The sequence below is a fragment of the Trachypithecus francoisi genome, unplaced genomic scaffold (assembly GCF_009764315.1).
Source record: "Trachypithecus francoisi isolate TF-2019V2 unplaced genomic scaffold, Tfra_2.0 Lachesis_group5, whole genome shotgun sequence".
NCBI lineage: Eukaryota > Metazoa > Chordata > Mammalia > Primates > Cercopithecidae > Trachypithecus > Trachypithecus francoisi.
The window spans coordinates 149281373-149307378 of NW_022681470.1; the positions used below are offsets into that span (position 1 = coordinate 149281373).

At 59.7% G+C, this 26006-nt stretch overlaps 1 protein-coding gene across 6 annotated transcripts; it reads left to right on the top strand.

Moving 5' to 3' along the window:
• The first annotated feature begins 10433 nt into the window (after positions 1 to 10433).
• On the top strand, positions 10434 to 25780 carry RNF126 (ring finger protein 126). 6 transcript variants are annotated; one of them, XR_004433515.1, is made up of 10 exons: positions 10485 to 10695; positions 12303 to 12386; positions 20273 to 20331; positions 20852 to 20915; positions 21860 to 22104; positions 23661 to 23723; positions 23933 to 24002; positions 24544 to 24714; positions 25110 to 25225; positions 25314 to 25780. XR_004433515.1 is itself a non-coding variant. In XM_033195340.1 (10 exons), exons 1-10 carry the CDS (start codon positions 10621 to 10623, stop codon positions 25461 to 25463), a joined length of 939 nt encoding a protein of 312 aa, XP_033051231.1. In that variant the 5' UTR covers positions 10500 to 10620; the 3' UTR covers positions 25464 to 25780. The 6 variants fall into 6 exon arrangements, 5 of the variants coding, with proteins under 5 accessions (XP_033051232.1, XP_033051233.1, XP_033051231.1 ...); XM_033195340.1 differs by having other exon boundaries at positions 10500 to 10695; positions 21860 to 22023; positions 24621 to 24714; XM_033195339.1 differs by having other exon boundaries at positions 10501 to 10695; positions 21893 to 22104; positions 24621 to 24714.
• Positions 25781 to 26006: the final 226 nt, after the last annotated feature.

Here is a 26006-nt window from a genome sequence, read left to right on the forward strand (position 1 = left end):
TGCTGTACCAGCTTCGGTCTCCAGGATGGGATGTGGCTTAGTACAGAACACTCAGGGACACCCGGTCCCACCTTCCTGAGCCCGAAGATACTTGGCATTGGCTCACTGTCCATTGTCTGCAGCCTCTGAGCTAGAGCTTGCCACCCCCTGGGCTCCAGGAAGCAAAGCCTTGCTGGCCTCTCTGGCACCTGCGATGCTGATAACCACGGCTCAGGCCTGAAGATCGGGCCTGGTGGGGGGTGTGGGAACTCTGGGAAGTGAGCTGAGTCCAAAAACATCCCCACTGGCAGGGTGCGGTGTGAGCCGGGCGTTAAAGCAACCCCACTGGCCGGGCGTGGTGGCTCACGTCTGTCATCCCAGCACTTTGGGAGGCTGAGGTGGGCAGATCATTTGAGGTCAGGAGTTTGAGACCAGCCTGGCTAACATGGTGAAACCCTTTCTCTACTAAAAATACAAAAAAATTAGCCGAGTGTGGTGGTGCACGCCTGTATTCCCAGCTACTCAGGAGGCTGAGGCAGGAGAATCACTTGAACCCAGGAGGCAGAGGCTGCAGTGAGCCAAGATCACACCACTGCACTCCAGCCTGGGCGACAGTGGGACTTCATCTCAAAAAACAAAACGGCCAGGCGCGGTGGCCCATGCCTGTAATTCCAGCACTTTGGGAGACTGAGGCAGGTAGATCACTTAAGGTCAGGAGTTCGAGACCAGCCTGGCCAACATGGTGAAACTCCATCTCTACTAAAAATACAAAAATTAGCTGGGCGTGGTGCCAGGTGCCTAGTCCCAGCTACTAAGGAGGCTGAGGCAGGAGAATTGCCTGAAGCCAGGAGGCAGAGGTTTCAGTGAGCCGAGATCACACCACTGCACTCCAGCCTGGGTAACACAGTGAGACTGTCTCAAGAAAAAACAACAACAAAACAAACAGACAAAAAACACCCCCTTCAGAGGTACTTCCACAGCTCAAACACCACCCATGGCTCCCGATGGCCGTGGGACCAGTCCAGGTTTATTGACCTGGGTTCCTTCCTGCTGAGCCTGCTCAGTCCAGGCCTCTTCCCACAGCAACTCTCCGTGCTGGCCCCCAAGCATCCCCACCCCATAGCTGGCTGTTCCCTTTCCCTGATGAGGGACCTGATTTTGTGTGAGATTCAGGCAGCCAGATTTCTAACAGAAGGTAGGGCCCTGCCTCAGCCCCAGAGGTGAATACTGATGGTTCAAAAAAGATCACAGTGATGTCAGTCATTCCTCTTGCTAGTCATTGGTTCAGGCACAACCATGTGACCCCGCTCCGGCCAATGACAGAAGGGACCGCCTGCAGCTTCGAGGCTTCTGGGAAACCCACAAACACCCAGACTGACTGGTCTCGACTCATTATAGCTTGTTGTATGAGCATGCTATCTGCTGCTGTAACAAATGGACCCAGAGGTAGCAGCCGAAAACAGCACAGATGAATTACCTGATGGTTCTGGGGATCAGAAATCTGACATGTATCAGGGGAACCCACCCCCAATATTTCTTTTCTTTTTTTTTTTTTTTTGAGATGGAGTCTCGCTCTGTCACCCAGGCTGGAGTGCAGTGGCGTGATCTCGGCTTGATCCCAGGTTCACGCCATTCTTCTGCCTCAGCCTCCTGCATAGCTGGACTACAGGCGCCCGCCACCACACTTGACTAATTTTTTTTTGTATTTTTTAGTACAGATGGGGTTTCACCGTGTTAGCCAGGATGGTCTCGATCTCCTGACCTTGTGATCCGCCCGCCTCGGCCTTCCAATGTGCTGGGATTATAGGTGTGAGACACCGCGCCCACCCCCACCCCCAGTATTTCAACGTAGGTTCTTTCTATTTTCCATAAGCATCAGCCGGCTGAGAAATAAAGAGAAAGAGTATAAAGAGAGGAATTTTACAGCTGGGCCGCCAGGGGTGACATCACATATTGGTAGGACCATGATGCCCACCTGAGCCTTAAACCAGCAAGATTTTATTAAGGGTTTCAAAAGGGGAGGGGGTGTAAGAACAGGGAGTAGATCACATGCTTCGAAAGGCAAAAAGCAGAACAAAGATCAATCACATGCTTCTGAGGCAACAGGACAAAAGGGAAAACCGAGCTACTAAGGGTCTATGTTCAGCGGTGCACGTATTGTCTTGATAAACATCTCAAACAACAGAAAACAGGGGTCGAGAGCAGAGAACTGGTCTGACCACAAATTTACCAGGGTGGAGTTTCCCAACCCTAGTAAGCCTGAGGGTACTGCAGGAGACCAAGGCATATCTCAGTCCTTGTCGCGACCATGTAGACGGACATTCCCAGAGTGGCCATTTATAGACCTCCCCGAAGGAATGCATTCCTTTCCCAGGGTATTAATATTAATATTCCTTGCTAGGAAAATAACCTAGTGATATCTTCCCTACTTGCACGTCCGTTTATAGGCTCTCTGCAGGAAGAAAAATATGGCTCTTTTTGCCCGACCCTGCAGGCAGTCACACCTTATGGTTGTCTTCCCTTGTTCCCTAAAATGGCTGTTATTCTATTCTTTTTCAAGGTGCACTGATTTCATATTGTTCAAACACACGTTTTACACGTTTTACAACCTATTTATACAGTTAACACAATTATCACTGTGGTCCTGAGGTGATGTACATCCTCAGCTCATGAAGATAACGGGATTAAGAGATTAAAGTAAGACAGGTGTAAGAAATTATAAAAGTATTAATTTGGGAACTGATACATGTCCATATTAAAATGAAATCTTCACAATTTATGTTCCTCTGCCATGTCTCCAGCCGGTCCCTCCGTTCGGGGTCCCTGACTTCCCACCACAGACATGAGTCTTGCTGGGCAAAAATCAAGTATGTTTGGGGACTTTATTTATTTATTTATTTTGAGATGGAGTCTAACTCACTCTGTCTCCCAGGCTGGAGTGCAGTGGTGCAATCTCAGCTCACTGCAACCTGTGCTCCTGGGTTCAAGTGATTTTCATGCTTCAGCCTCCTGAGCACATGCGGGCACCACCACACCTGGCTATTTTTTTTTTTTAATGAGACAATGCTTTGCTCTTGTTGCCTAGGCAGGAGTGCAATGGCATGATCTTGGCTCACTGCAACCTCCGCCTCCCAGGTTCAAGCGATTCCCCTGCCTCAGCTTCCCGAGTAGCTAGGATTACGGGCGCCCGCTGTCACACTCAGCTAATTTGTTGTATTTTTAGTAGAGGCCAAGTTTCACCATGTTGGCCAGGATAGTCTCAATCTCTTGAGACTGGTTAATTTTGTATTTTTAGTAGAGACAGGGTTTCTCCATGTTGGTCAGGCTGGTCTCACACTCCCAACTTCAGGTGATCCGCCCACCTCGGCCTCCCAAAGTGCTGGGATTACAGACGTGAGCCACTGTGCCAGGCCTTTTTTTTTTTTTTTTTTTTTGTATTTTTAGTAGAGATGGGGTTTCACCATTTTGGCCAGACTGGCCTCGAACTCCTGACCTCAAATGATCCACCTGCTTCGGCCTTCCAAAGTGCTGGGATTATGGGCATGAGCCACAGCTCCTGGCCTTGTTTGGGGCCTTTATTCTTCTGATCATGGTGCTCGATGCTGTTGGGTGGATGGCTGGTTTTGGCAGACGTTTGTGGCATGGGCCCCCCACTCCTGGCACATGGAGGGAGGCTCCATGACATCTGATGAAGGAACAGTGGCCCAACCCCTGCCAGGATGAGGCGTGGAGGCAGGGACTGTTTCCTTCCCAGGAGGCAGCCACAGTCCAGCCCCAAAGCTGCTGCCTTGGGCAATCGGCCTCCTCCCCAGGCCTCAGTTTCCTCATCGGTGCAGTGGGGCCAGTTGCGGTTCTTTCTGCCCAGGGGGTTGGGAGGAGTGAATGCACAGCCACTTGGTCTACCTGGGACATGGTCTACCTGGGCTTGGTCGGCCTGGGACGTTGTCTACCTGGGCTTGGTCTACCTGGACATGGTCTACCTGGGACGTGGTCTGCCTGGGCTTGGTCTGCCTGGGCTTGGTCTGCCTGGGACGTGGTCTACCTGGGACGTGGTCTACCTGGATTTGGTCTGCCTGGGACGTGGTCTACCTGGGACGTGGTCTACCTGGGCTTGGTCTACCTGGGCTTGGTCTACCTGGACATGGTCTACCTGGGACGTGGTCTGCCTGGGCTTGGTCTGCCTGGGACGTGGTCTACCTGGATTTGGTCTGCCTGGGACGTGGTCTACCTGGGACGTGGTCTACCTGGGCTTGGTCTGCCTGGGACGTGGTCTACCTGGGCTTGGTCTGCCTGGGACGTGGTCTGCCTGGGACGTGGTCTACCTGGGCTTGGTCTGCCTGGGACGTGGTCTACCTGGGCTTGGTCTACCTGGACATGGTCTACCTGGGACGTGGTCTGCCTGGGACGTGGTCTGCCTGGGCTTGGTCTGCCTGGGCTTGGTCTGCCTGGGACGTGGTCTACCTGGATTTGGTCTGCCTGGGACGTGGTCTACCTGGGACGTGGTCTACCTGGGCTTGGTCTGCCTGGGACGTGGTCTGCCTGGGACGTGGTCTGCCTGGGACGTGGTCTACCTGGGCTTGGTCTGCCTGGGACGTGGTCTGCCTGGGCTTGGTCTGCCTGGGCTTGGTCTGCCTGGGACGTGGTCTGCCTGGGCTTGGTCTGCCTGGGATGTGAGAATGAGCTGTCAACACAGCTCCCTGACCTGGCAGGAGTGGCCATGTCATTCCTTTAGGAGTCCTCTTGGTTCGTGTTGGCTGAGGCCCCCAGTGTTCATGGGGACGGGATCCTGAATTGAAAAAGGGGCCAGCAGAGCTCAGGAACCAAGCCTAAACCTGTTGAGGTACTGATGAGAGGAAATGGGAGAAACAGGGTGCCGTGTGTGGAACCAGGGTGGACGGTGGGGCCCGGGACAGGGTGTGGGTCTGTGCGTTTGTGTGCGGTGGTGTTGGTGCCCGCTGGTCAATTTGATCAACATGCTACTGCCTTCAGGGAACAGCAGGCTGCTTTTTGCTGTGTTTGGGATAAAGAGGGGGCCAGGTACTGTGGCTCACACCTGTACTCCCCGCACTTGGGAGGCCAAGGTGGGAGGATCCCATGAGCCCAGGAGTTGGAGATCACTCTCGGCAACATAGCAAGTTTTTATCTCTACAAAATAAAGATTTAAAAACAAATTAGCCTCACGCCTGTGATCCCAGCACTTTGGGAGGCTGAGGTGGGCGGATCACCTGAGGTCAGGAGTTCCAGACCAGCCTGACCAACATGGAGAAACCCCGTTTCAACTAGAAAGACAAAAATTAGCTGGGTGTGGTGGTGCACGCCTGTAATCCCAGCTACTCGGGAGGCTGAGCCAGGTTAATCCCTTGAACCCAGGAGGCAGAGGTTGCAGTGAGCCGAGATTGTACCACTGCACTCCAGCCTGGGCAAAAAAGTGAGACTCCATCTCAAAAATAAATAAATGAGGCAAATTGTGAATAATGGGGTCGGGGGTCAGGGCACACAGGGCCCTTTGTGGGATGCCTGCAGCTTTTCTGCATCTTGGAAATTATTTAAAATAAAGTTAGTGGCCGGGCATGGTGGCTCACGCCTGTAATCCCAGCACTGTGGGAGGCTGAGGGGGGCAGATCATTTGAGGTCAGGAGTTCAAGACCAGCCTGGCCAACACGGTGAGACCCCGTCTCTACAAAAAATACATAAATAAAAAAAATTAGCTGGGCGTGGTGCACGCCTGTAATCCCAGCTACTCAGGAGGCTGGGGCATGAGAATCACTTGAACCCAGGAGGCGGAGGCTGCAGTGAGTCGAGATTGCGCCACTGCACTCCGGCCTGGGTGACAGTGCTAGACCCTGTCTCAAAAAATAATAATAATTAATAAAATAAAACAAAGTTAGCAACACCCAAACAACTGATCAGGAGAGAGGAGAGTCGAGAGATCTCTGCTTACAGGTGTGACCACCGCGCCCAGCCAAGAATCTGCTTTCATAGCTGTTCCAAGGAAGTGCTGAGAAACTGGGAAACAGCACCCCCGTCTCACAGCACCCGGTGAGACTTTGGGGGTCTCTCAGAGCCTCAGAGGGGCCTGGGGGTGCCCAGTGTCCCGCTCCCAGGTCTGTCCCATCGCCGGCAGCAGCAAGGTGACCGCTTGGTTGTAAATGGACGCTGGAGTGCCCTGGAAGCCCAGGGCCACTGGGTTGCACACAGACACTGGCCCGGCACTTGGGTTCCTCTGGGCCGCGCCCCACGGTTAGACTCGGGCCAGGTGGCCAGCAGGTGGAGGGCCGAGGGGCCTGGGTCTGATCGGGGGCCGGGTGGCCAGCAGGAGGGGCCGAGGGGCCTGGGTGTGCTATGTGTTGTTGTGTTGTCCGTTAAATTGTGTCCATGACGTGGAGCTTTTGTGAGAATTAAACTTCAGGCCTGCAGGCGTGGTGGCTCAAGCCTGTAATCCCAGCACTTTGGGAGGCCGAGACAGGCGGATCACAAGGTCAGCGGATCGAGACCATCCTGGCTAACCCGGTGAAACCCGTCTCTACTAAAAAATACAAAAAACTAGCCGGGCGAGGTGGTGGGCGCCTGTAGTCCCAGCTACTCGGGAGGCTGAGGCAGGAGAATGGCATGCACCCGAAAGGCAGAGCTTGCAGTAAGCTGAGATCCGGCCACTTTACTCCAGTTTGGGCGACAGAGCGAGTCTCCGTCTCAAAAAAAAACAAAAAACAAAAAACAAAAAAACCTTCAGGCCTGGCACGTGCTGAGCCCTCTGTTCTGTTTTGTTTTTAAAGATGGGGTCTCCGCTGGGCATGGTGGCTCACACCTGTAATCCCAGCACTTATGGGACGCTGAGGCGGGCAGATCACCTGAGGTCGGGAGTTCAAGACCAACCTGACCAACATGGAGAAACCCTGTCTCTACTAAAAATAGAAAGATTTGCCGGGCGTCGTGGCGGGTGCCTGTAGTCCCAGCTACTCAGGAGGCTGAGGCAGGAGAATCACTTGATCCCGGGAGGCAGAGGTTGCAGTGAACTGAGATCACCACTGCGCTCCAGCCTGGGCGGCAGAGCAAGACTCCATCTCAAACAAAACAAAATAAAATAAAACAAAACAAAACAAAACAAAAAAGATGGGGTCTCCATCTGTGGCCCAGGGTGGAGTGCAGTGGTGTGATCTCGGCTCATTGCAACCTCTGCCTCCCAGTCAAGTGATCCTCCTGCCTCAGCCTCCTGAGTAACTGGGATTACAGGTGCCCGTTACCACACCCGGCTAATTTTTTTATTTTTAGTAGAGACATAGTTTCACCGTGTTGCCCAGGCTGGTCTTCAACTCCTGAGCTCAAGCAATCCTCCCACCTCAGCCTCCCAAGGTGCTAGGATTACAGGCGTGGGCCACTGTGCCCAGCCTAATCCTATTTGTGTAGAGACAGGGTCTCACTCTGTTGCTCTGGCTGGTCTTCAACTCCTGGTCTCAGGCGTGAGCCACTTCACCCTGCTTAGTTTGATACAAAATCCCTACGTTCCTTCTCATTCCCACTGTGTTTCCAGCACCTGCCTGGGCCCAGCACACAGTAGACACTCACCAACTGTTCATACATTTGGGAATCTACTGAACACCTACTGTGCGCTGGGCATTGGCCTCACATACGGGGAGACGCCATTAATAACCCACAGATGGGCTGGTTGCGGTGGCTCACGCCTGTAATCCCAGCACTTTGGGAGGCCAAGGTGGGTGGGTCACCTGAGGTTAGGAGTTCGAGATCAGCCTGGCCAACACGGCGAAACCCTGTCTCTACTAAAAATACAAAATTAGCTGGGCGTGGTGGCACATGCCTGTAATCCCAGCTACTCGGGAGGCTGAGGCAGGAGAATCCCTTAAACCCGGGAGGCGGAGGTTGCAGTGAGCTGAGATCATGCCACTGCACTCCAGCCTGGGCTCCATCTCAAAAAAAAAAAAAAGCAGGGGCAGGAGAAGGGACTTGGGGAAGGACACTACCAGCAGAGGGAATGGCCTTGCAAGGCCCCGAGGTGGGAAACTGCTCAACCCACCCAAGGAGGCCAGTGAGGCTGGGGAGGGGTCAGCAAGAGGCAGGTGACTCAGGGCAGGCAGCAGAGCACCGGGAAGGCTGAGGAGGTGCAAGGGGTCCTCACGTCTGCCCCGAGCCAACGGAAAACCTTCAGGTTCTGCCGCCTGCTCAGAGAGGTTAAGCCATTTGCCCAGGGACACACAGCCAGTTTGTGGTTTGGTGTTGTTTTGAACCAGGCCTGTTGCTCCTTCTACACTTCTGCAGCGCGAAGGCTGGTGCAGGGGCTGGGTCTGGGAGGCCTGGTGTTGAATCTGCAAGCCTTGCCCCTCCCGGGCCTGGGGTTTTCCTGGATTACCAGGGACAGGGCCCGTGCGCTCTCTGGTGGTCAGAGCAGGAATGACTGGATTCGCGCTGCTGAAAAGACAGACAGGAAGGTGGCTCAAGCCCCTGTCCCCAACCTCGGACATTCAAAACCCTAAATGCAGGACAGGCTTAGTGACTCATGCCTGTAATGCCAGCACTTTGGGAGGCTGAGGCGGGTGGATCACCTGAGGTCAGGAGTTTGAGGTCAGCCTGGCCAACATGGCCAAATCCCGTCTTTACTAAAAACACAAAAATTAGCCTGGCGTGGTGGTGCCCGGCCTGTAATCCCAGCTACTTGGGAAGTTTAGGCAGGAGAATCACTTGAACCCGGAGGCGGACGTTGCAGTGAGCCGAGATCGTGCCATTGCACTCCAGCCTGGGCGACAGAGCCAGACTCCATCTCTAAAAAACAAACAACAACAGAACAAACAAACAAAAAATCCTTCAATGCACGGGCTCCAACTCTTAATTCCTCAACAGTCTGGCTCTAATGCCTCATTTTGCAGGATGTCCAACTCCAATCAAATCCTGTTCATCCCTCAAAGCCCTGGTTCCAATGTCTTTCCCCTCGGAAGCCCTTTCTCTTTCCCGAGGCAGAGCTGGGGTCACCCCTGAGTCCCATACTCCGGTCCAATCTCATGGGGCTGGGGGTCTCTGTGTGCGTTCAGCATAGGGTCTGGTATGCAGTAGGTGCTCAATGAGTGTTGAGTGAATAAAGAAATACATGCATGAGGCTGGGTGCGGTGGCTCACGCCTGTAATCCCAGCACTTTGGGAGGCCGAGGTGGGCGGATCACGAGGTCAGGAGTTCGAGACCAGCCTGGCTAAATATAATGAAACCCCATTTCTACTAAAAATACAAAAGTTAGCCGGTGTGATGGCGCGCACCTTTAGTCCCAGCTACTTGGGTGGGTGAGGCGGGAGAATCGCTTGAACCCAGGAGGTGGAGGTTGCACTGAGCCGAGACTGTGCCATTGCACTCCAGCCTGGGTGACAGAGTGAGACTCTGTCTCAAAAAAAAAAAAAAAAAAAAAAGAAAAGAAAAGAAATACATGCGGCCGGGCGCGGTGGCTCAAGCCTGTAATCCCAGCACTTTGGGAGGCCGAGACGGGCGGATCACAAGGTCAGGAGATCGAGACCATCCTGGCTAACATGGTGAAACCCCGTCTCTACTAAAAAAATACAAAAAACTAGCCGGGCGAGGTGGCGGCGCCTGTAGTCCCAGCTACTCGGGAGGCTGAGGCAGGAGAATGGCGTGAACCCGGGAGGCGGAGCTTGCAGTGAGCTGAGATCCGGCCACTGCACTCCAGCCCGGGCGACAGAGCGAGACTCCGTCTCAAAAAAAAAAAAAAAAAAAAAAGAAATACATGCATGATTGGGCCAGAACTAACCTCAGAAATGATCCTGGCCTGCGCTAGGTGTTGATACCGTGTCTACTGATTACATTTGGGAGGGGGGTTAGGTTTCCTGCCCTCTCCGCACCCGGGAGGCTCCTGGGCCGTCAGCCTGCGGAGCATCTTGCAAACAAGGCCACAAGCCACAGACCTCAGCCTCTGTCTGACCCCAGGGTCCCAGCGAGGCCCTGGCAGCGCCCTGAGCCCCTGTCTGTATTCCGCAGCGCTGAGGGAATGCCTGCTGTGTGTCAGGCGCTGCTGTGGGTCCAAAAATCCCTTCGCTGCGCAGCTGACCTGACAGTGCCACGGGGCAGGAGGGCAGCAGAGGAGACCTTGTAAGCTGACATTTGAGCAAAGACCTGGAAGAAAGCCACGTGGGGGTTGGGGGAGCGCTGCACCGGGAGGGGGCGGGGGAGAGGGCGCCTGGCGAGCCCCAGGAAGAGTGGGGACAGTCGGCTGAAGTACCATGAGGGGAGAAGGCGATGAGGTAGGGAAGCACTGAGGGACACGAGGACCCTGGCAGCTTCGGGAGACGAGGAGGGCCTCGGCCCCACCTCGCGCAGGCCCCGCTCCTCGTCTCTTCCGCCGACTGGGCTTGGCCCCGCCCCCGTCGGAAGCTCCACCCCCGTTGGAACCCCGCCCCCGCTCGGAGCCCCGCCCAGCGGCCGGGCCTATTTTGTCTCTCAGCGGCCACCGTCGCCCCGGCCGCGGCCCGCCGAGTGCGCAGCCTACGGCGCTCCCGCGTCCCCGCTCCGCCCCGCGTGCCGTGCGTGCCGTGCGTGAGCGTGCGCGGGCGCGTCGGCCGGCGAGGGAGCAGCAAACGGCCGGCGGCGGGCGCCGCGCGGGGGGCGGGCGGCGCGGAGTAGGCGGCGGCGGCCATGGCCGAGGCGTCGCCGCAGCCCGGACGGTACTTCTGCCACTGCTGCTCCGTGGAGATCGTCCCGCGCCTGCCGGTGAGGCCCGGGCCAGGGCGACGGGCGACAGGGTCTGTGCCGCAGGCCTGAGGCGAGGCCGAGGCCGGGCCGGGGTGGGGGTCGCTTGCGCCCGCTCCTTGCGCGAGCTGGCCAAGATAGGGAAACTGAGGCTCGGGGCAGCGCCGGCCCAGGCTGGATCCGCGGGGAGCCCGGGCGGTGCGGGCGCGAACCCCGTGCTGCACATGCGGGAAACTGAGGCCTGGGCGGGAGGCGGGGCCTGGCCGGAGCGGCGCAGCGGATCGGGGCGGGGTGAGCCCACATTCGCGGCGTTCCCAACCCGAGAGGCCGTGAGGATCCCAGGTGGGACCTCCGAGTCCGGTGAGCCTGGTTTTGCAAACGGAGAAACTGAGGCCTGGCGAGCAGAGAGAGACTATTGCTCGGTGGCGCGGCGCGGGGCAGGGGCCGGGCCTGTCGGGGCCTGGAGGAGGGGCTCGGACCCGGAGAATAACGCCAAGGGACCCCCGCCGAGCGCGTGGTCTGGGGCGCCGGCGCCTCGCTGCACGTTCGCCTTGTGGAGCCCTGGCCGCCGCCTTGGAGGCAGGTTCAGGCCCAGAAGGCTCCAGGCACCGTCCTGGGGTTCGAGCGCGGCCCGCCGATAAGGCTTTGTGACCGGAGCCTGCGTTCTTTCCCTCCCGGGGTTGGCCGGGCAGCCCACCCCTCCTCGAGGTGTTTACAGCCACCCCTCGCCCGGGAGGACCCTGGGCCTGGGCGTTCCGAGTGCTACTTCCTGCTGGTTCAGGGCAGTGTTTTCCACGCGGCCCTGATGTCACCTTGGGGGAGGTGTGAGCTGTGCTAGTCGGAGATGCTATTTCCAGGCCCCTTTTCCAGGGTTTCGGAGTCAGTCGGTGTGCTATGGGCTCAGCAGTCTGTATTTTTAATATTGTTTTTAGGAACGGGGTCTCCCTGTGTTGCCCAGGCTGGTCTTGAACTCCTGGGCTCAAGCGATCCTCCTGGCTCAGCTTCCCAAAGCGCTGGGATTACGGGTGTGAGCCGCCGTGCCCGGCGGTGGTCTGCATTTTTAACCGCTGTTCCTCTTCCCCAGGCTGACGTGGGAAGTGGTGATTTAGTCGAGCCACGCCTGCTTGATAGATGAGGAAACTGAGGCCCGTGGTGGCTCAGCAGGAAAGTGGCAGAGCTGGCTTAGTCCGGAGCTACTTGACAGCTTGAGGGGAGCAGCTGCAGGAAGTGGAGGGGTCTGGACTCCCCACCCTGTGCCCAGGGGAAGAGACTGCAGGCATTGAGGATTTACTGTGCTCTCTGTGTGCCTTACTGCCTGGCTGTTGCTACGCTTTGACCCCTGAGAGGAACCCAAGCCCTCAACAAGCAGTGCAGAGACCCAGGAGGGGCGGGAGGGAGTCAGGAGAAGCCGCCTGTCTGTGGGTCACAGAGGAGGAACGAGTGCTAGAGTTGGGGCATGGCGGGACAGCGGTGCCAGGCCCAGAAGTGGAGAGAGAGGTGTGGTTTCCTCTACTGAAGCCACCGGGCTTCCCCTCCCCAGCAGGAGGAACAAATAAAGTGAAATCTCAGATGTGGGGTGAAGGCTGGGGAGCTGAGACTGAGCCTTGCCTTGCTCCTCTGTCTCCCAGGGGTCTCACTCCTGCGTCTTCCCGCTTCCTGTCCCCACTGGCCGTGACAGGAGGGGCTGGTTGCCTGACAGCCTGCCTGCCTGGGTGAGTTGCAGGGCAGCCCCTCGCAGCCGCTGTGAGCCCTGGGACAGGCCCTGGGAAGCCCGAAGTGGTGGCTGTGGCAGGGGTGGGGGGGCTGACGCTGCCCTGACCTGGCTGCCCACTTAGCTGCTCCTGGAGCCTGCACAGGACTGGTGGCCTTGGACAGGGAGGACCCTGACCTCCTCTGCCTGTCACTGGGCCTGGCGAGGCTTTCCCGTAGTCACAGGAACTCAGTGGTGACAGGTAGTTGTGGTCTTTGCCCTCACAGACTTTACAGGCTGGCCAGGGAGCCAGCATGAAACAGTGATTGACAAATATTTAATCATGGACGTTGGTAAATTCCTTAACAGCAAATAACTACAGGGAGGGCTGCCGGGGACTGCCCGTCTCCACCCCACAGGTGCTCCAGAGGGCACCTGCTTGTGCCTTTAGAGCAGGACGCAACAAGACGCCCGTAGACAGCGTGGTAGCGTCAGAACTTCTCTGTACATGGCAAGACCCTGTCTCTACAGAAGACTAAAACAATTGTGGGGTGTGTTGCTGCGTGCCTGGAGTCCCAGCTCCGGGCGGGGGCTGAGGTGGGAGGAGTGCTTAAACCTGGCAGGTGGAAGCTGCGGTGCGCCGTGATGGTGCCACTGCACTCCAGCCTGGGTGACGAGCAAGACGCTGTCTCAAAAATGAGTTTTCTGTGCTGCGAAATGGGCACACCTGGTTCTGGGGCGGGAAGGAGGGAAGCTGCTCCGAATCTGGTCATGGGGAAAGTCCCCAGCCACAGTCCGTGCCCTCAACACAGGGCGTCTCTGCTGATGGGGAGCTTGCGCGGCAGCGGAGGTCCCAGGCGGCAGCGGAGGTCCGAGGCGGCAGTGGGGGTCCGAGGCAGCAGCGGGGGTCCGAGGCGGCAGCCGGGGTCCGAGGCGGCAGCCGGGGTCCGAGGCAGCAGTGCTGCTGCTGAGACACCTGAGCTGGCTGCCAGGACACTCCTGCCTGCCTCTGACGCAGAGGGGACTGGCTGCCGTGGGCTGTGTGCCTGCCCACGAGGGCTTCCCCCAGGCAGCTGGGCTGTTCCAGGCCTGCGTTGCCTTCCTGGGCTCTGGGATCAGGCGGAGGCCCCACGCGACTGGGCCACTCTCCTCACCTGCAAAGTGGGTTTGGTGGTACGACTCGCTCCCCATGGCATCCGGTGGGCACGTGTGTGCAGAGTGGCCGGCACCTGGCTGCTCTCCTGGTGACTTGTGAGGGTGCCGTGAGCGGGAAGCCACACTTGCATTCAGAGGCTCAGGCGACAGCACAGGGGCGACAGTTGCTCCCACGAAAGGCGGTGACGAGGCCAGGCACAGCGGCGCACGCCTGTGGTCCTGGTGCTTCGGGAGGCTGAGGTGGACGGATCACCTGAGGTCAGGAGTTGAGATCAGCCTTGGCCAACATGGTGAAACCCCGTCCCTACAAAAATACAAAAAATTGGCCGGGCGCGGTGGCTCACGCCTGTAATCCCAGCACTTTGGGAGGCCGAGACGGGTGGATCACGAGGTCAGGAGATCGAGACCATCCTGGCAAACACGGTGAAACCCCGTCTCTACTAAAAATACAAAAAATTAGCCAGGCGAGGTGGTGGGTGCCTGTAGTCCCAGCCACTCAGGAGGCTAAAGCAGGAGAGTGGTGTGAACCCAGGAGACGGAGCTTGCAGTGAGCCAAGATCGGCCACTGCACTCCAGCCTGGGCAACAGAGCGAGACTCCGTCTCAAAAAAATAAAAACACAAATATAAAAAATTGGCCAGGTGTGGTGGCGGGCACCTATAATCCTAGCTACTCAGGGGGCTGAGACAGGAGAATTGCTTGAACCTGGAAGGCGGAGGATGTAGTGAGCTGAGATCGTGCCACTGCACTCCAGCTTGGGCAACAGAGTAAGACTCCTTTGGGGAAGAAAAAAAAAAAAGGCAGTGACAAGAGCGTCTGGGTGTCTAAGGAAAGGAAGCGTCAGCCGGAGTGGGGCGTGTGGCGGCAGGAACCAGACAGGCCAGCTGGGGCTCAGGCCACAGGCGGCTGCTCAGACCCAGACTCGACTCTGCTGAGGAGGTGCTGAGTGCGGTGCTGTGACAGTAGAGTGTGGGCGAGAACAGCCGGTGGGCAGGGACCTGCTGAGGGCACTGAGCCCCTGGGAGCCAGGCGGGCACAGGGAGGTGGCCCTGGATGCCATCCCTGTCCCTGAGCTCCCTGTCTCTGGGTGGTTCCTAGGGTGGTCTCAGCTCTGCCTGCTGACCCCCCCACCCCTGAGGGCCTCTGCAGTGTCCCCGAGTGGTGGTGAGAGGACAGTGGGGGTGCTGGACCCTGCTGCCCACGGTCGTGGGGAAGAGGCGGCGTGGGCAGGGAGCCACCGGGAAAGTGAGGGCTGCTGCGCCAGTGTCACCGATGGTGCCGGGCAGGAAGTCTCCCCAGCTGCCCCCTCAGCCCACCCGGTCTCCTCCTCATCCCTGCAGCGGCCTGGTCCTCCCCGGCCTCCTGAGCAACCCTGACCGGAGTCTGCCCAGGCTGTGCGGCGTCTGTCTCTGGCCGCTGCTGACTCTGTGTGTCTGTGGTTGTGCCAGATGCTGTGGCAGTAACAGCCTGCCCTGCCTCACGGGTGTCCGGCCGGCACCCTGGAGCGACTCCGCACAGCTAGGTTCTCTGGAACGGGCTCCCTGCAGCACCGTGAGCATGGAGCCTGGCGTTGTGATCGGGCACCAGCAATACCCAGGGAACCTGTGGATGTCGGCTGACCTCTCTGTCCGGCCGGCTGGTGCAGGGGTCTGCCTCAGGCAACTGCTGGTGCCGAATTTCCTCCCACTCAGAACTCTGCCACCATGAGGACCTTCCTGAGCCTCAGGAGAGCTGCAGCACCCCCGGCACCGGCACGGATGGGCACGTGTGGGGTTCTGGTCCCTAGTGGAGGTGCCTGAATCCACCTGGGAAGGAGAAGGCAGAGTTCGGGGTCTGGGCCGAGGCACCCGCTGGGGTGTGAGGCGGGGCCCCAGCGGGTCTAGGCAGCGGCTTTGCTCACTCCTTGTCCGCCCAGCTTGTCCCAGGAGTGCGTGGTGCGTGGGGCCCAGGGACAGACAGTGTGAATGTGGGATGTGGTGGCAGCTGCTGAGGGCGGGAAGAAGGGGGTGCAGGCGCCACACGTGCCCGTGCCTCTGGGGCTGTGGGGCCCACACACTGTGGATGAGCCGGGAAGCTTTGGGCATCCTTTAGGAAAACAGTAGCCCGCACTGGGGCTCCCACCGAGGCCGAGAGCTGCGCCGTCTTCCTCCCTGGGGTCTCCTGATGCGCACAGCTCCCTGAGGGCCCTGAGGCCGAGTCACTGTCTCCAGGCAGTCAGTCATCTGGGGCCTGCAGGTCCCCAGCCCACTCCCCTCCACGTGCCTGGCCCTGGGCCCTCAGGACATGTGCCCGGTGCAGGCCCTGTGGATGAAGGGCCCCTGCTGCCCTGCCAGATCCCACCCGGAGATGAGGCCATCGCACCCCTAGGGGTGCACGGGTGGGGCCGGGCACTGGCAGGCTCCCTCCGGCCCTTGCTGCCTGGCCAGCTGTTGCTATGGTGATGACGGGGGGGGGGGGGGGGGGGCGGCGGGGGGAGTGATCTTACCTCCTGCACCTGTCCTCCGAGGGAGAGATGAGCGGATTCACCATCCTCTGCTAGGACCAGAGGCTCCAATGGGGCCTCTGTGGGGGCCCCCAGTGCAGGCCGCCCCTGGAGAAGGTGGGGCAGCTCCTCCACCAGGCCCCCTTGCCCAGGCGTTTCTACCTGTGGCTGCTCCGATTTAATATGAGACCGAGCGACCTCTCGGCTGTGCCCTTGGAGGAGGAGGGTGGCTGGAGACCCCCAGGTCCAGCCCCTCCCACCACCTGAGAGTAGAGGCTCAGCCTCTACCCTGGATATCTGGGATCCACCTGTGACTTGCCTTTGTGACCAGGGCCTCGGTTCCGGCCTTCGGTGGCCCTGGAGGGGCTGGCCAGGGTCCTGAGGGACAGCCCAGAGCCCTGACAACACCCAGGAGCTGGGTCACAGCCCTTGGCAGCCGGATTTCAGATACGAGTGAGTGTTGAGGCTGTCCTCCATGACAGGGCGGAGGCTTGGAGCAGAGAGGTGACCTTTGAACCACCTGGGGTGGGCATTCCAGCAGCAGGGCTGACATGCACAGGCCCTGACTCCTGAGTGGGTGCTGCAGGGAGAGGGTTCTGGACAGTGCTGTGGCACCAGGTCCCACGGCCACTACGGGCAGGACAGCGGGGGGCCAAGAGGAGGCCAGGGCTGGAGCAGACGAGTGTGTGGCCAGGTTGGGCTGTCGTGAGCCCGCAGTGTGGGTGGCGGGAACTTTCTGTGCGTTGTGCCCTGGACTGAGATGGGAACCCAGGAGCCTGATAGAGAGCCAGGTGATGCAGAGGGGCTGAGCTCAGCACATTGGGACCAGAGCGGCTGAGCGCTGTGCCAGCCCCCGAGCAGCTGGGATTACCAGCGCCACCACCGCGCCCGGCTAATTTCTGTATTTTCAGTAGAGATGGGTTTTCACCATGTTGGCTGGTGTCAAACTCCTGACCTCAAGTGATCTGCCCACTTTGGCCTCCCAAAGTGCTAGGATTACAGGTGTGAGCCACCGCACCCAGCCCCCCCTTGTTTTTTGAGACGCCGCCTCACTCTGTTGCTACAATCTTGGCTGACTGCAGCCTCCACCTCCCGGGTTCAAGAGATCCTGCCACCTCAGCCTCCCGAGCAGCTGGGACCACAGGCGCCTGGCCCATTTATTTTAATAGCTTTATCTCCGTGTTTTCACACACCATACAACCCACCCAGTGAAACGTTTGTGGTATGTTCATAAAGCTGTGCAACCACCACCACAGTCTAATTCCAGAGCATTCTCATGGCCTCAAAAAGAAACCCACCTAGTCCCCGTCAGCCGTCACTCCCCGTCCCCTCCCCCAGGCGCCGGTACTGTCTCTGCGGCTCGGCCTGTCCTGGACATTTCATAGACATGGGCTCACACGCTGTGTGGCTTTCTGTGTCTGGCGTCTCTCACTGGACATCGTGTCCTCCAGATGCATCCCCACCCCCGTGGCCTGGTCTGGGCCTCGCTCCTTTCCGTGGTTGAGTGGTGCTCTGAGGTTCCGGTGGGCCCTGGAGCTGCTTCCACCTGCCGGCGACGATGGCGAACACTCACCTGCTCGTTCTGGCGACGTGAACGTTTGTGGGCAGATGTCTTCGTTTCTCGGGTGTGTGCCTGGAGGGAGAGGACTGGCTCGCAGGTCCTGGGGTCGTTCCATCTGGGGGACTTCTGGGCTCCCAGCAGGCCTGGATGGGGTCTCGCATCTTGTCCTCGCTGGCCCTGGGAAGTGGCGTCTCACTGGGGCTGGCCGGCTGCATTTCCTGGTGCGCATTTTGGAGGCGTGTCCTGTGCAGGTCGTTTGCGCGTTTTCAGCTGGGTTGTCTGTTTCTCTTTTTCTTTCTTTTTTTTCTAGAGACAGGGTCTGGCTCTGTCACTCAGGCTAGTGTCATGGTGGGACCATAGCTCACTGGAGTCTCGACCTCCTGTACTCAAGCCATCCTGCCTCCCCCTCCTGCCTGCCTCACCCTCTCTAGTAGCTGCAGTTACAGACCTGCCCGAGCACACCCAGATAATTTGGTTTTTGTAGAGATGGGGTTTGGCCACGTTGGCCAGGCTGGTCTCAAGCTCCTGACCTCGTGATCCGCCCGCCTCGGCCTCCCAAAGTGCTGGGATCACAGGCATGGGCTGCTGCACCTGGCCTGGGCTGTCTTTTGTTTTTGTTTTTCTTTTTCTTTTTTTTTTGAGTTGTAAGCACTTTTTTTTTTTTTCTGAGATGAAGTCTTGCTCTGTCGCCCAGGCTGGATTGCAATGGCACGATCTTGGCTCACTGCAGCCTCTGCCTCCTAGGTTCAAGCGATTCTCCTGCCTCAGCCTCCTGAGTAGCTGGGATTACAGATGCCTGCCACCACACCTGGCTAATTTTTGTATTTTTAGTAGAGACGGGGTTTCTCGATGTTGGCCACGCTGGTCTTGAACTCCTGGCCTCAGGTGATCCACCCGAATCACCCAGAAGTCCCCCAGATGGGACTCCCCCTCAACCTACGACCCAGCCGTCTCACTCCAGGTGATCCACTCGGCCTCCCAGAGTGCCAGGATTACAGGTGGGAGACACCACCCCGGCCAGCAATTTTTTTTTTTTTTGAGACGGAGTCTGGCTCTGTTGCCCAGGCTGGAGTGCAGTGGCCGCGATCTCGGCTCACTGCAAGCTCTGCCTCCCAGGTTCACGCCATTCTCCTGCCTCAGCCTCCCGAGTAGCTGGGACTACAGGCGCCCGCCACCATGCCTGGCCTATTTTTGTATTTTTAGTAGAGACAGGGTTTCACCATGTTGGCCACGCTGGTCTCCAACTCCTGATTTCAGGTGATGTGCCCGCCTCGGCCTCCCATAGTGCCAGGATGACAGGCCTGAGCCACCGCGCCCGGTGATGGAGGAGCGTGTGGAGCATTTGTGGGGCCTGGGCTGAAACGCGTGTGTTGCTTGCTGGCCTTACCAGGAGCCGGCAGCACTTTTTTTATATTTGTAGATGGTGTGTCTTCACTCTGCGCTCACGGTGGGTTTGCGTGCATCTGGCATCCTTCGCTCGCCCTGGCCTTAGTCCCTCCCCACCCAGCATGTGCTTCAGTGGCAGGAGCAGCTGAGGCGGGCACCGCATGGTGTGGGCAGGGGCCCAGCTGTCGGCCTTCCCCTTGAGCACTGCCCGCCAGACCCCCGTTTCTTCCCAGAGTCAGCGGGTGAGGCCAGGATCTTGCTTGCTGGAGAGGGGACCACAGCTGACCAGGTCCTAACCCCGCCCCGCTGGGACTGAACAGCCCCTCTGGAACCTGCATCCCCAGAGCCTGGGGTCTGCCTTGGCTCCCCTCACAGCAGTACCCCCGCACCGTGGGAGCCTCGTCTCCCTGTTTTTGTCGGTGTCACCTGGGGGTGATCTCGGGACCCCCTTGGCCCTTTCCGTGATGACGTGTGCTGTGTGAGGCCATTTTCACGTCACTGCAATGGAGCACTTGAGACCGCAGGGTCGTTTAGAGAGACGGTGATTTGGCTTCCAGTGTCCAGTTCTGCAGGCTGTGCGAGAAGCTGCGTCGGCATCTGCCCAGCTCCTCATGAGGCCAGGAGGCACCACACACTTTCCAGCCCAGGCCCACGAATGCTCGGCCCGCTCCACCATCACCGGGAGCCCAGCCAGCCATGAGGGGTCTGCCCCGTGAGCCAGTTCCTCCAGCAGGCCCTTCCAGCCCTGGGGATCCCTTTGCAGTGTGAGGTCCACAGGGGATGGCATCCATCCTCGGCATGGCTGTGGCTTGAGGCTGGTGCGGGGGAACCATGAACGTGGGTTTGGGGCTCACACGTGGCTGTCCCCAGGCAGGGTCCTCATTTCTCCTCTGGGACATCACCGTGTTGGCCTCGCATTGTCCTTGGCTCTAGGGGGACCTGGGAATGGGGTCTTGCAGGGGTGTGGCCAGTGTGGACGTGGCCTCCCCCTAGCAAGGGGAACGGGCTGTGTGCAGGGTTGCCAGAGCATTCTGGAAAAGGGATATCGGGGCACCCCTCTGAGCGGTGCCACCTGTGTGAGTAGGTGCCCAGGCGCTGGTGATGCCCGTCACGGTGGGGCATCAGATCGCCGGGAACCACCAAAGGGTCAGCGGGTGGCCGGCAGAGGCCAGGTCCCCTCGGCTGCCCTCCAGGACCATGGGTTGGGAGCCACCCTGGCCAGCCAGAGACCACTGGGTCCGGAGCCCCTCTGTCCTCATCCCTGAGGGGTTTTTGCAGGTCATGCCTGGTGTCACCGTGACCCGGCCTTCTATTCTCTCCTGCAGGATTATATCTGTCCAAGATGCGAGTCTGGTTTCATCGAGGAGCTTCCGGAAGAGACCAGGTAATGCAGCCCGCCATTCAAGAGGCTGGGAGAGCCGGCCGGGCCTCAGCTGCAGTAGGGGTGGGGGCTGTGCTGGTGTCCAGCCCCCCGAGTTTGTGGCTGGCAGGCCCTGGCGTCCGTGGCTCTGGGAGCCCTGTCCTCTGTGCAGGCAGCAGCGTGCCATTCCCTTCTGTGATGGCCGGGGCCGGAGGGGAGTGCCGGCCCCCTGTGCAGCCGCTCGCCTCCCTCAGCCTTGGCGACCGATCTGGTGACCCAGGCCCTCCGGGGAAGGGGCCACGGGGGCCCCACCACATCCTCACACTCAGGAGGTTGTTGGTGTCTGCACTGGTTTCCAGAGAAACCTGTGGTTTACTGGCGAGGGAAGAAGCAGCGGGTTATGGTGCCAAATGCTGGGGCGGTGGCAGGTGGGCAGCAGTGCTGAGGACAATGCCGCTCTCCCAACACGGACTTTGGAGGGGAGGGAGCCTGGCGCATGGGGACACGGGGCAGCCAGCGCTGCTGACACTCACTGTCTTCCCAGGAGCACAGAAAATGGTTCTGCTCCCTCCACAGCCCCCACGGACCAGAGCCGGCCACCGTTGGAGGTGAGCTGCCCGCCCCTCGTGCTTCCTGATCCTGTCAGCCTTGCTCGGGCCCTGAGCACCAGCCTGTCCCCACCTTGTCTCCCTGGGCTCTCCCTGCCCGCACGGCAGAGGAAATTCGTCCCTCCAGGGACCGGGCCGGGGCTTGGGGTGGCCCACGCTGCTCAGTTGGGGCAAGTATAAGTGAGACTTCGTCAAGGCCACTCACACCAGCCGGGCAGACTCTGCCCAATTCCCACCTCCCTCCCACCTGGCACCCAACAGGGCCCGTCTTGCTTTCTCTTTTGTCTTTGTGCCCTAGTGCCCCCAGCAGACTGCACCGGCCTGAGCCCCGAGGTCACGCCCCCTCCTCTCCCCTGCACCGGCCTGAGCCCTGAGGTCACACCCCCTCCTCTCCCCTGCACCGGCCTGAGCCCCCAGGTCACACCCCCTCCTCTCCCCTGCACCAGCCTGAGCCCCCAGGTCACGCCCCCTCCTCTCCCCTGCACGGTCCTGAGCCCCGAGGTCACACCCCCTCCTCTCCCCTGCACCGGCCTGAGCCCCCAGGTCACACCCCCTCTTCTCCCCTGCACGGGCCTGAGCCCCGAGGTCACGCCCGCTCCTCTCCCTTGCACTGGCCTGAGCCCCGAGGTCACACCCCCTCCTCTCCCCTGCACCGGCCTGAGCCCCGAGGTCACACCCCCTCCTCTCCCCTGCACCGGCCTGAGCCCCGAGGTCACACCCCCTCTTCTCCCCTGCACGGGCCTGAGCCCAGAGGTCACGCCCCCTCCTCTCCCCTGCACTGGCCTGAGCCCCCAGGTCACGCCCCCTCCTCTCCCTTGCACTGGCCTGAGCCCTGAGGTCACGCCCCCTCCTCTCCCCGGCACGGGCCTGAGCCCTGAGGTCACGCCTCCTCCTCTCCCTTGCACTGGCCTGAGCCCTGAGGTCACGCCCCCTCCTCTCCTCAGCACGTGGATCAGCACCTGTTCACGCTGCCGCAGGGCTACGGACAGTTCGCTTTCGGCATCTTCGATGACAGCTTCGAGATCCCCACGTTTCCTCCTGGGGCGCAGGCTGACGAAGGCAGGGACCCTGAGAGCCGGCGGGAGAGAGACCATCCGTCCCGGCACCGGTACGGCGCCCGGCAGCCCCGCGCCCGCCTCACCACACGGCGGGCCACCGGCCGGCACGAAGGCGTCCCCACGCTGGAAGGGTGAGGGGGCCCCGGGGGTGGCCGCAAGGGCCCCACGCCATGAGGTCGGAAGTTCTGGTGCTTAGAATTCAGCAGCACATGTTCCACGGAAGCGTAGCATCATCCGAAGGCTCTCTGGAGAGGCCGCCCGGCCAGGCGCTCCAGCCCCCTGTGACCCCCACGCTCTCTGAGAGCCTTGGTCTGTGACCCACTGGGAGTGGGAGCCCCACACAGCCCTTCGGAGACAGAAGTGTGCTGCTTCAGGGCGCGTGGATTGACCGCAGAGCAGGGCACAGCGCGCCTGCCAGGCCCACACATTCTGGGGACTGCTGTTCACATGCGTATCATCATTGTCCTGCCCTTGGGCCCCGACCAGAGCCTGGGCGAGCCTTCCCTGGGCCCGGCTCCTGGTGGAACAGAGCCTGGGCGAGCCTCACTGGGCCCCGCTCCTGGTGGACCAGAGCCTGGGCCTCCCCCACTCCTGGTGGTTGATCTTTCTATGGTTGTGTGTCTCACCTGCTGGAAATGTCATCTTTAAAAGTGGCTAATTTTGCCAGGCATGGTGGCTCAGTGCTGTAATCCCAGTGCTCTGGGAGGTCGAGGAGGGAGGATCCTTGAGGACAGGAGTTTAAGATCAGCCTGATGCCGGGCGCGGTGGCTCAAGCCTGTAATCCCAGCACTTAGGGAGGCCGAGACGGGCGGATCATGAGGTCAGGAGATCGAGACCATCCTGGCTAACATGGTGAAACCCCGTCTCTACTAAAAAATAAAAAAAAAAAACTAGCCGGGCGAGGTGGCAGGTGCCTGTAGTCCCAGCTATTCGGGAGGCTGAGGCAGGAGAATGGCGTAAACCCGGGAGGTGGAGCTTGCAGTGAGCCGAGATCTGGCCACTGCACTCCAGCCTGGGCGACAGAGCAAGACTCCATCTCAAAAAAAAAAAAAAAGATCAGCCTGAGCAACATAGAGAGGTCCTATCTCTAATTTCAAAAAACTAGTGGAGGCCGGGCGTGGTGGCTCACATCTGTAAGCCCAGCATTTTGGGAGGCTGAGCAGGCAGATCACTGAGGTCAGGAGTTTGAGACCAGTCTGATCAATATGATGAAACTCCATCTCTTCTAAGAATACAAAAATTAGCCGGGCGCGGTGGCGCATGCCTGTAATCCCAGCTACTCAGGAGGCTGAGGCAGGAGAATCACTTGAACCCGGGAGGCAGAGGTGGTAATGAGCCGAAACTGCGCCACTGCACTCCAGCCTGGGCAACAAGAGCGAAACTCCATCTGAAAAAAAAAAAAAAAAATAGCTGAGAGTGGTGGAGCTCTCCTGTGGTCCCAGCTACTTGGGAGGCTGAGGCGGAGGATCACCTAAGCCCAGCAGGTCGGGGCTGCAGTGAGCCAAGATCGAGCTGCTGCTCTCTTGCCTGGGCATCAGAGTGAGACCCTGATTCATAGTAAACAAATAGAAGCTAATTTAGAAGTTGATGCTGGTCCTGCCCTTGGTGCTCACCATGGACCTGGCAGGCCTGGCGCCTCCCTGTGCGTGGGGCGGCCTCACCCCATGACTGGCCCCCTCTGTTCCAGGATCATCCAGCAGCTTGTCAATGGCATCATCACGCCCGCCACCATCCCCAGCCTGGGTCCTTGGTGAGTAGGTGGGGGTGTCTGTCCCCATCCCCAGCCTGGGTCCCTGGTGAGTAGGTGGGGGTGTCTGTCCCCATCCCCAGCCTGGGTCCCTGGTGAGTAGGTGGGGGTGTCTGTCCCCATCCCCAGCCTGGGTCCCTGGTGAGTGGGGTGGGTAGACGCACCTGCCCCAACTGCCCATCAGCCACTCGAACCCCACCTTCCACCTCCAGGGGAGTCCTGCACTCAAACCCTATGGACTACGCCTGGGGGGCCAACGGCCTGGACGCCATCATCACACAGGTACAGCGTGGCCACGGCCCCGAGTGCCTGCTGGGGGTGGGCTGGGCTGCCTGTCCCTGGGAGCTGCCCCACTGCCCAGACCCGGGAAGCCCACAAAGGTCAAGGGGGATGCCGGCGCAGCCTCCGCGCTCTGGCAGGCACAGAGGGCAGCTCCGGCCTTCCTCCTGCCATTTCTGAGTCTTGGCACCCTTGGGGGTTCTCCTGTATTCACGCGGAACGTAGCAGAACCGCGCGGAGGGTTCACCCGCAGCCACAGTCCCGTGCTCAGGAGGCCACGCAGTCCCTCTCCCAAGAGGTCGCGCCCCGGCCTGCTTCCAGGCACCGCCCATCTCAGCCTTGCTGAGGAGCCCTTGGAGTATTTTGTCACTGGCAGGACCCGACCCTCACAGCAGCCCACGAGCTGGAGCACGGCCCACCCCATTCTGCCGTCAGGGGACCCAGGAGCAGGGGGGACCACGTGGGCTCCGCAGCGACCTCCGACCCGGGGTGGGCTCCAAGGGGCCCAGGGCCCAGGACAAATGCGGCCTCGGTGCTTTTGCAGGTCCTGCAGCCTCGCGTTTCAGAGCCCCGGGCCGGGCCCCCGAGGAGCTCCCGGCACTCTCGCCTCTTGTCTTTCAGCTCCTCAATCAGTTTGAAAACACGGGCCCCCCACCGGCAGATAAAGAGAAAATCCAGGCCCTCCCCACCGTCCCCATCACCGAGGAGCACGTAGGTATGAGAGCTCAGCCTCCCAAGTAGCTGGGATTACAGGCACTCGCCACCACGCCTGGCTAATATTTGTATTTTCGGTAGAGATGGGGTTTCACCATATTGGCCAGGCAGGTCTCGAACTCCTGACCTCAGGTGATCCTCCCACCTCAACTCCCCATAGTGCTGGGATGACAGGCTTGAGCCACCGCGCCCGGCCTCCGGCGTTTTCCTGAAGGTCGGCTGGGAGGAGAGGGTTCTGTCCAGGTTCCCTCTGGCGGCCCACAGGGGCACACACATGGCTTTTCTCCCTTCACTGGGCTCAGGGGTGGCCTCTGACTGAGGCAGTGGAGAAGCCCGCCCTTGAAGGCTCGGCAGGCCCCCTGTGCCCGCTGTGACCGCAGCCGCACACTCCCGCAGGCTCCGGGCTTGAGTGTCCTGTGTGCAAGGACGACTACGCGCTGGGTGAGCGTGTGCGGCAGCTGCCCTGCAACCACCTGTTCCACGACGGCTGCATCGTGCCCTGGCTGGAGCAGGTGAGTGCCCTGCCCACCCGCCCCCCGACTGCGGCCCTCCCGCCTCTAACCTGCCCCTTCTCCCGTCCCCACCTGTGTCCCCACAAAGCACGACAGCTGCCCCGTCTGCCGAAAAAGCCTCACGGGACAGAACACGGCCACGAACCCCCCGGGCCTCACTGGGGTGAGCTTCTCCTCCTCGTCGTCGTCCTCCTCCTCCAGCTCGCCCAGCAACGAGAATGCCACAGGCAACTCGTGAGCCTGCGTCGGCCGCCGGGAAAGCACGGGTCCTTCCCCCCCCACCGCAGCCAGCGCCACACAGCACCCGCAGACTGGGTGCCCCGGCAGGGCCACGCTTGGCTGGTCAGCGCTGCAGGTCCCGCCTGTTCCAAGGCAGGGTCCGGGCCCGGCCCACTGGCCCCCTGGCTCGGGAAGGCGTGGGCCACGCGTTCCCCTCCGGGGCGTCCCCAGCCTCCCCATCCTCTGTCTAACCTCACCCTCTAAACGTTCAGCGGTGGAAAGATTTTTATAATTTTAAATTATTACTGCTTTGAAATAAATGGACGTTTTAGCTCACACGGCGGCCATGCATGATTTGTGGCAAAAGACGGGGCACAGCTGCCCCACAGTGCTGCAGGTGCCGCCAGGACAGGCCGCGTGGGCCCCCGGCCTCCCCTCGGCCGCCTCCATGACCCGGAGTTCGGGGGCTCGGGACCATGAGGATGACCAGCAAAATTCAAGAACAAAATTGCTCCAACAGACTTTTTTAAAGGAAAAAATATGTGTATCTAGGCCGGGCGCG

What these genes read in the sequence shown, in the direction of transcription:
- RNF126 (XM_033195338.1), top strand. Translation starts at nt 10,621, where the DNA reads ATGGCCGAGGCGTCGCCGCAGCCCGGACGGTACTTCTGCCACTGCTGC. An exon ending in AGATCGTCCCGCGCCTGCCG is followed by an intron (nt 10,696 to 12,302) that starts GTGAGGCCCGGG and finishes TCTGTCTCCCAG; the next exon opens with GGGTCTCACTCCTGCGTCTT. An exon ending in GGCGTCCCCACGCTGGAAGG is followed by an intron (nt 22,105 to 23,660) that starts GTGAGGGGGCCC and finishes CCTCTGTTCCAG; the next exon opens with GATCATCCAGCAGCTTGTCA.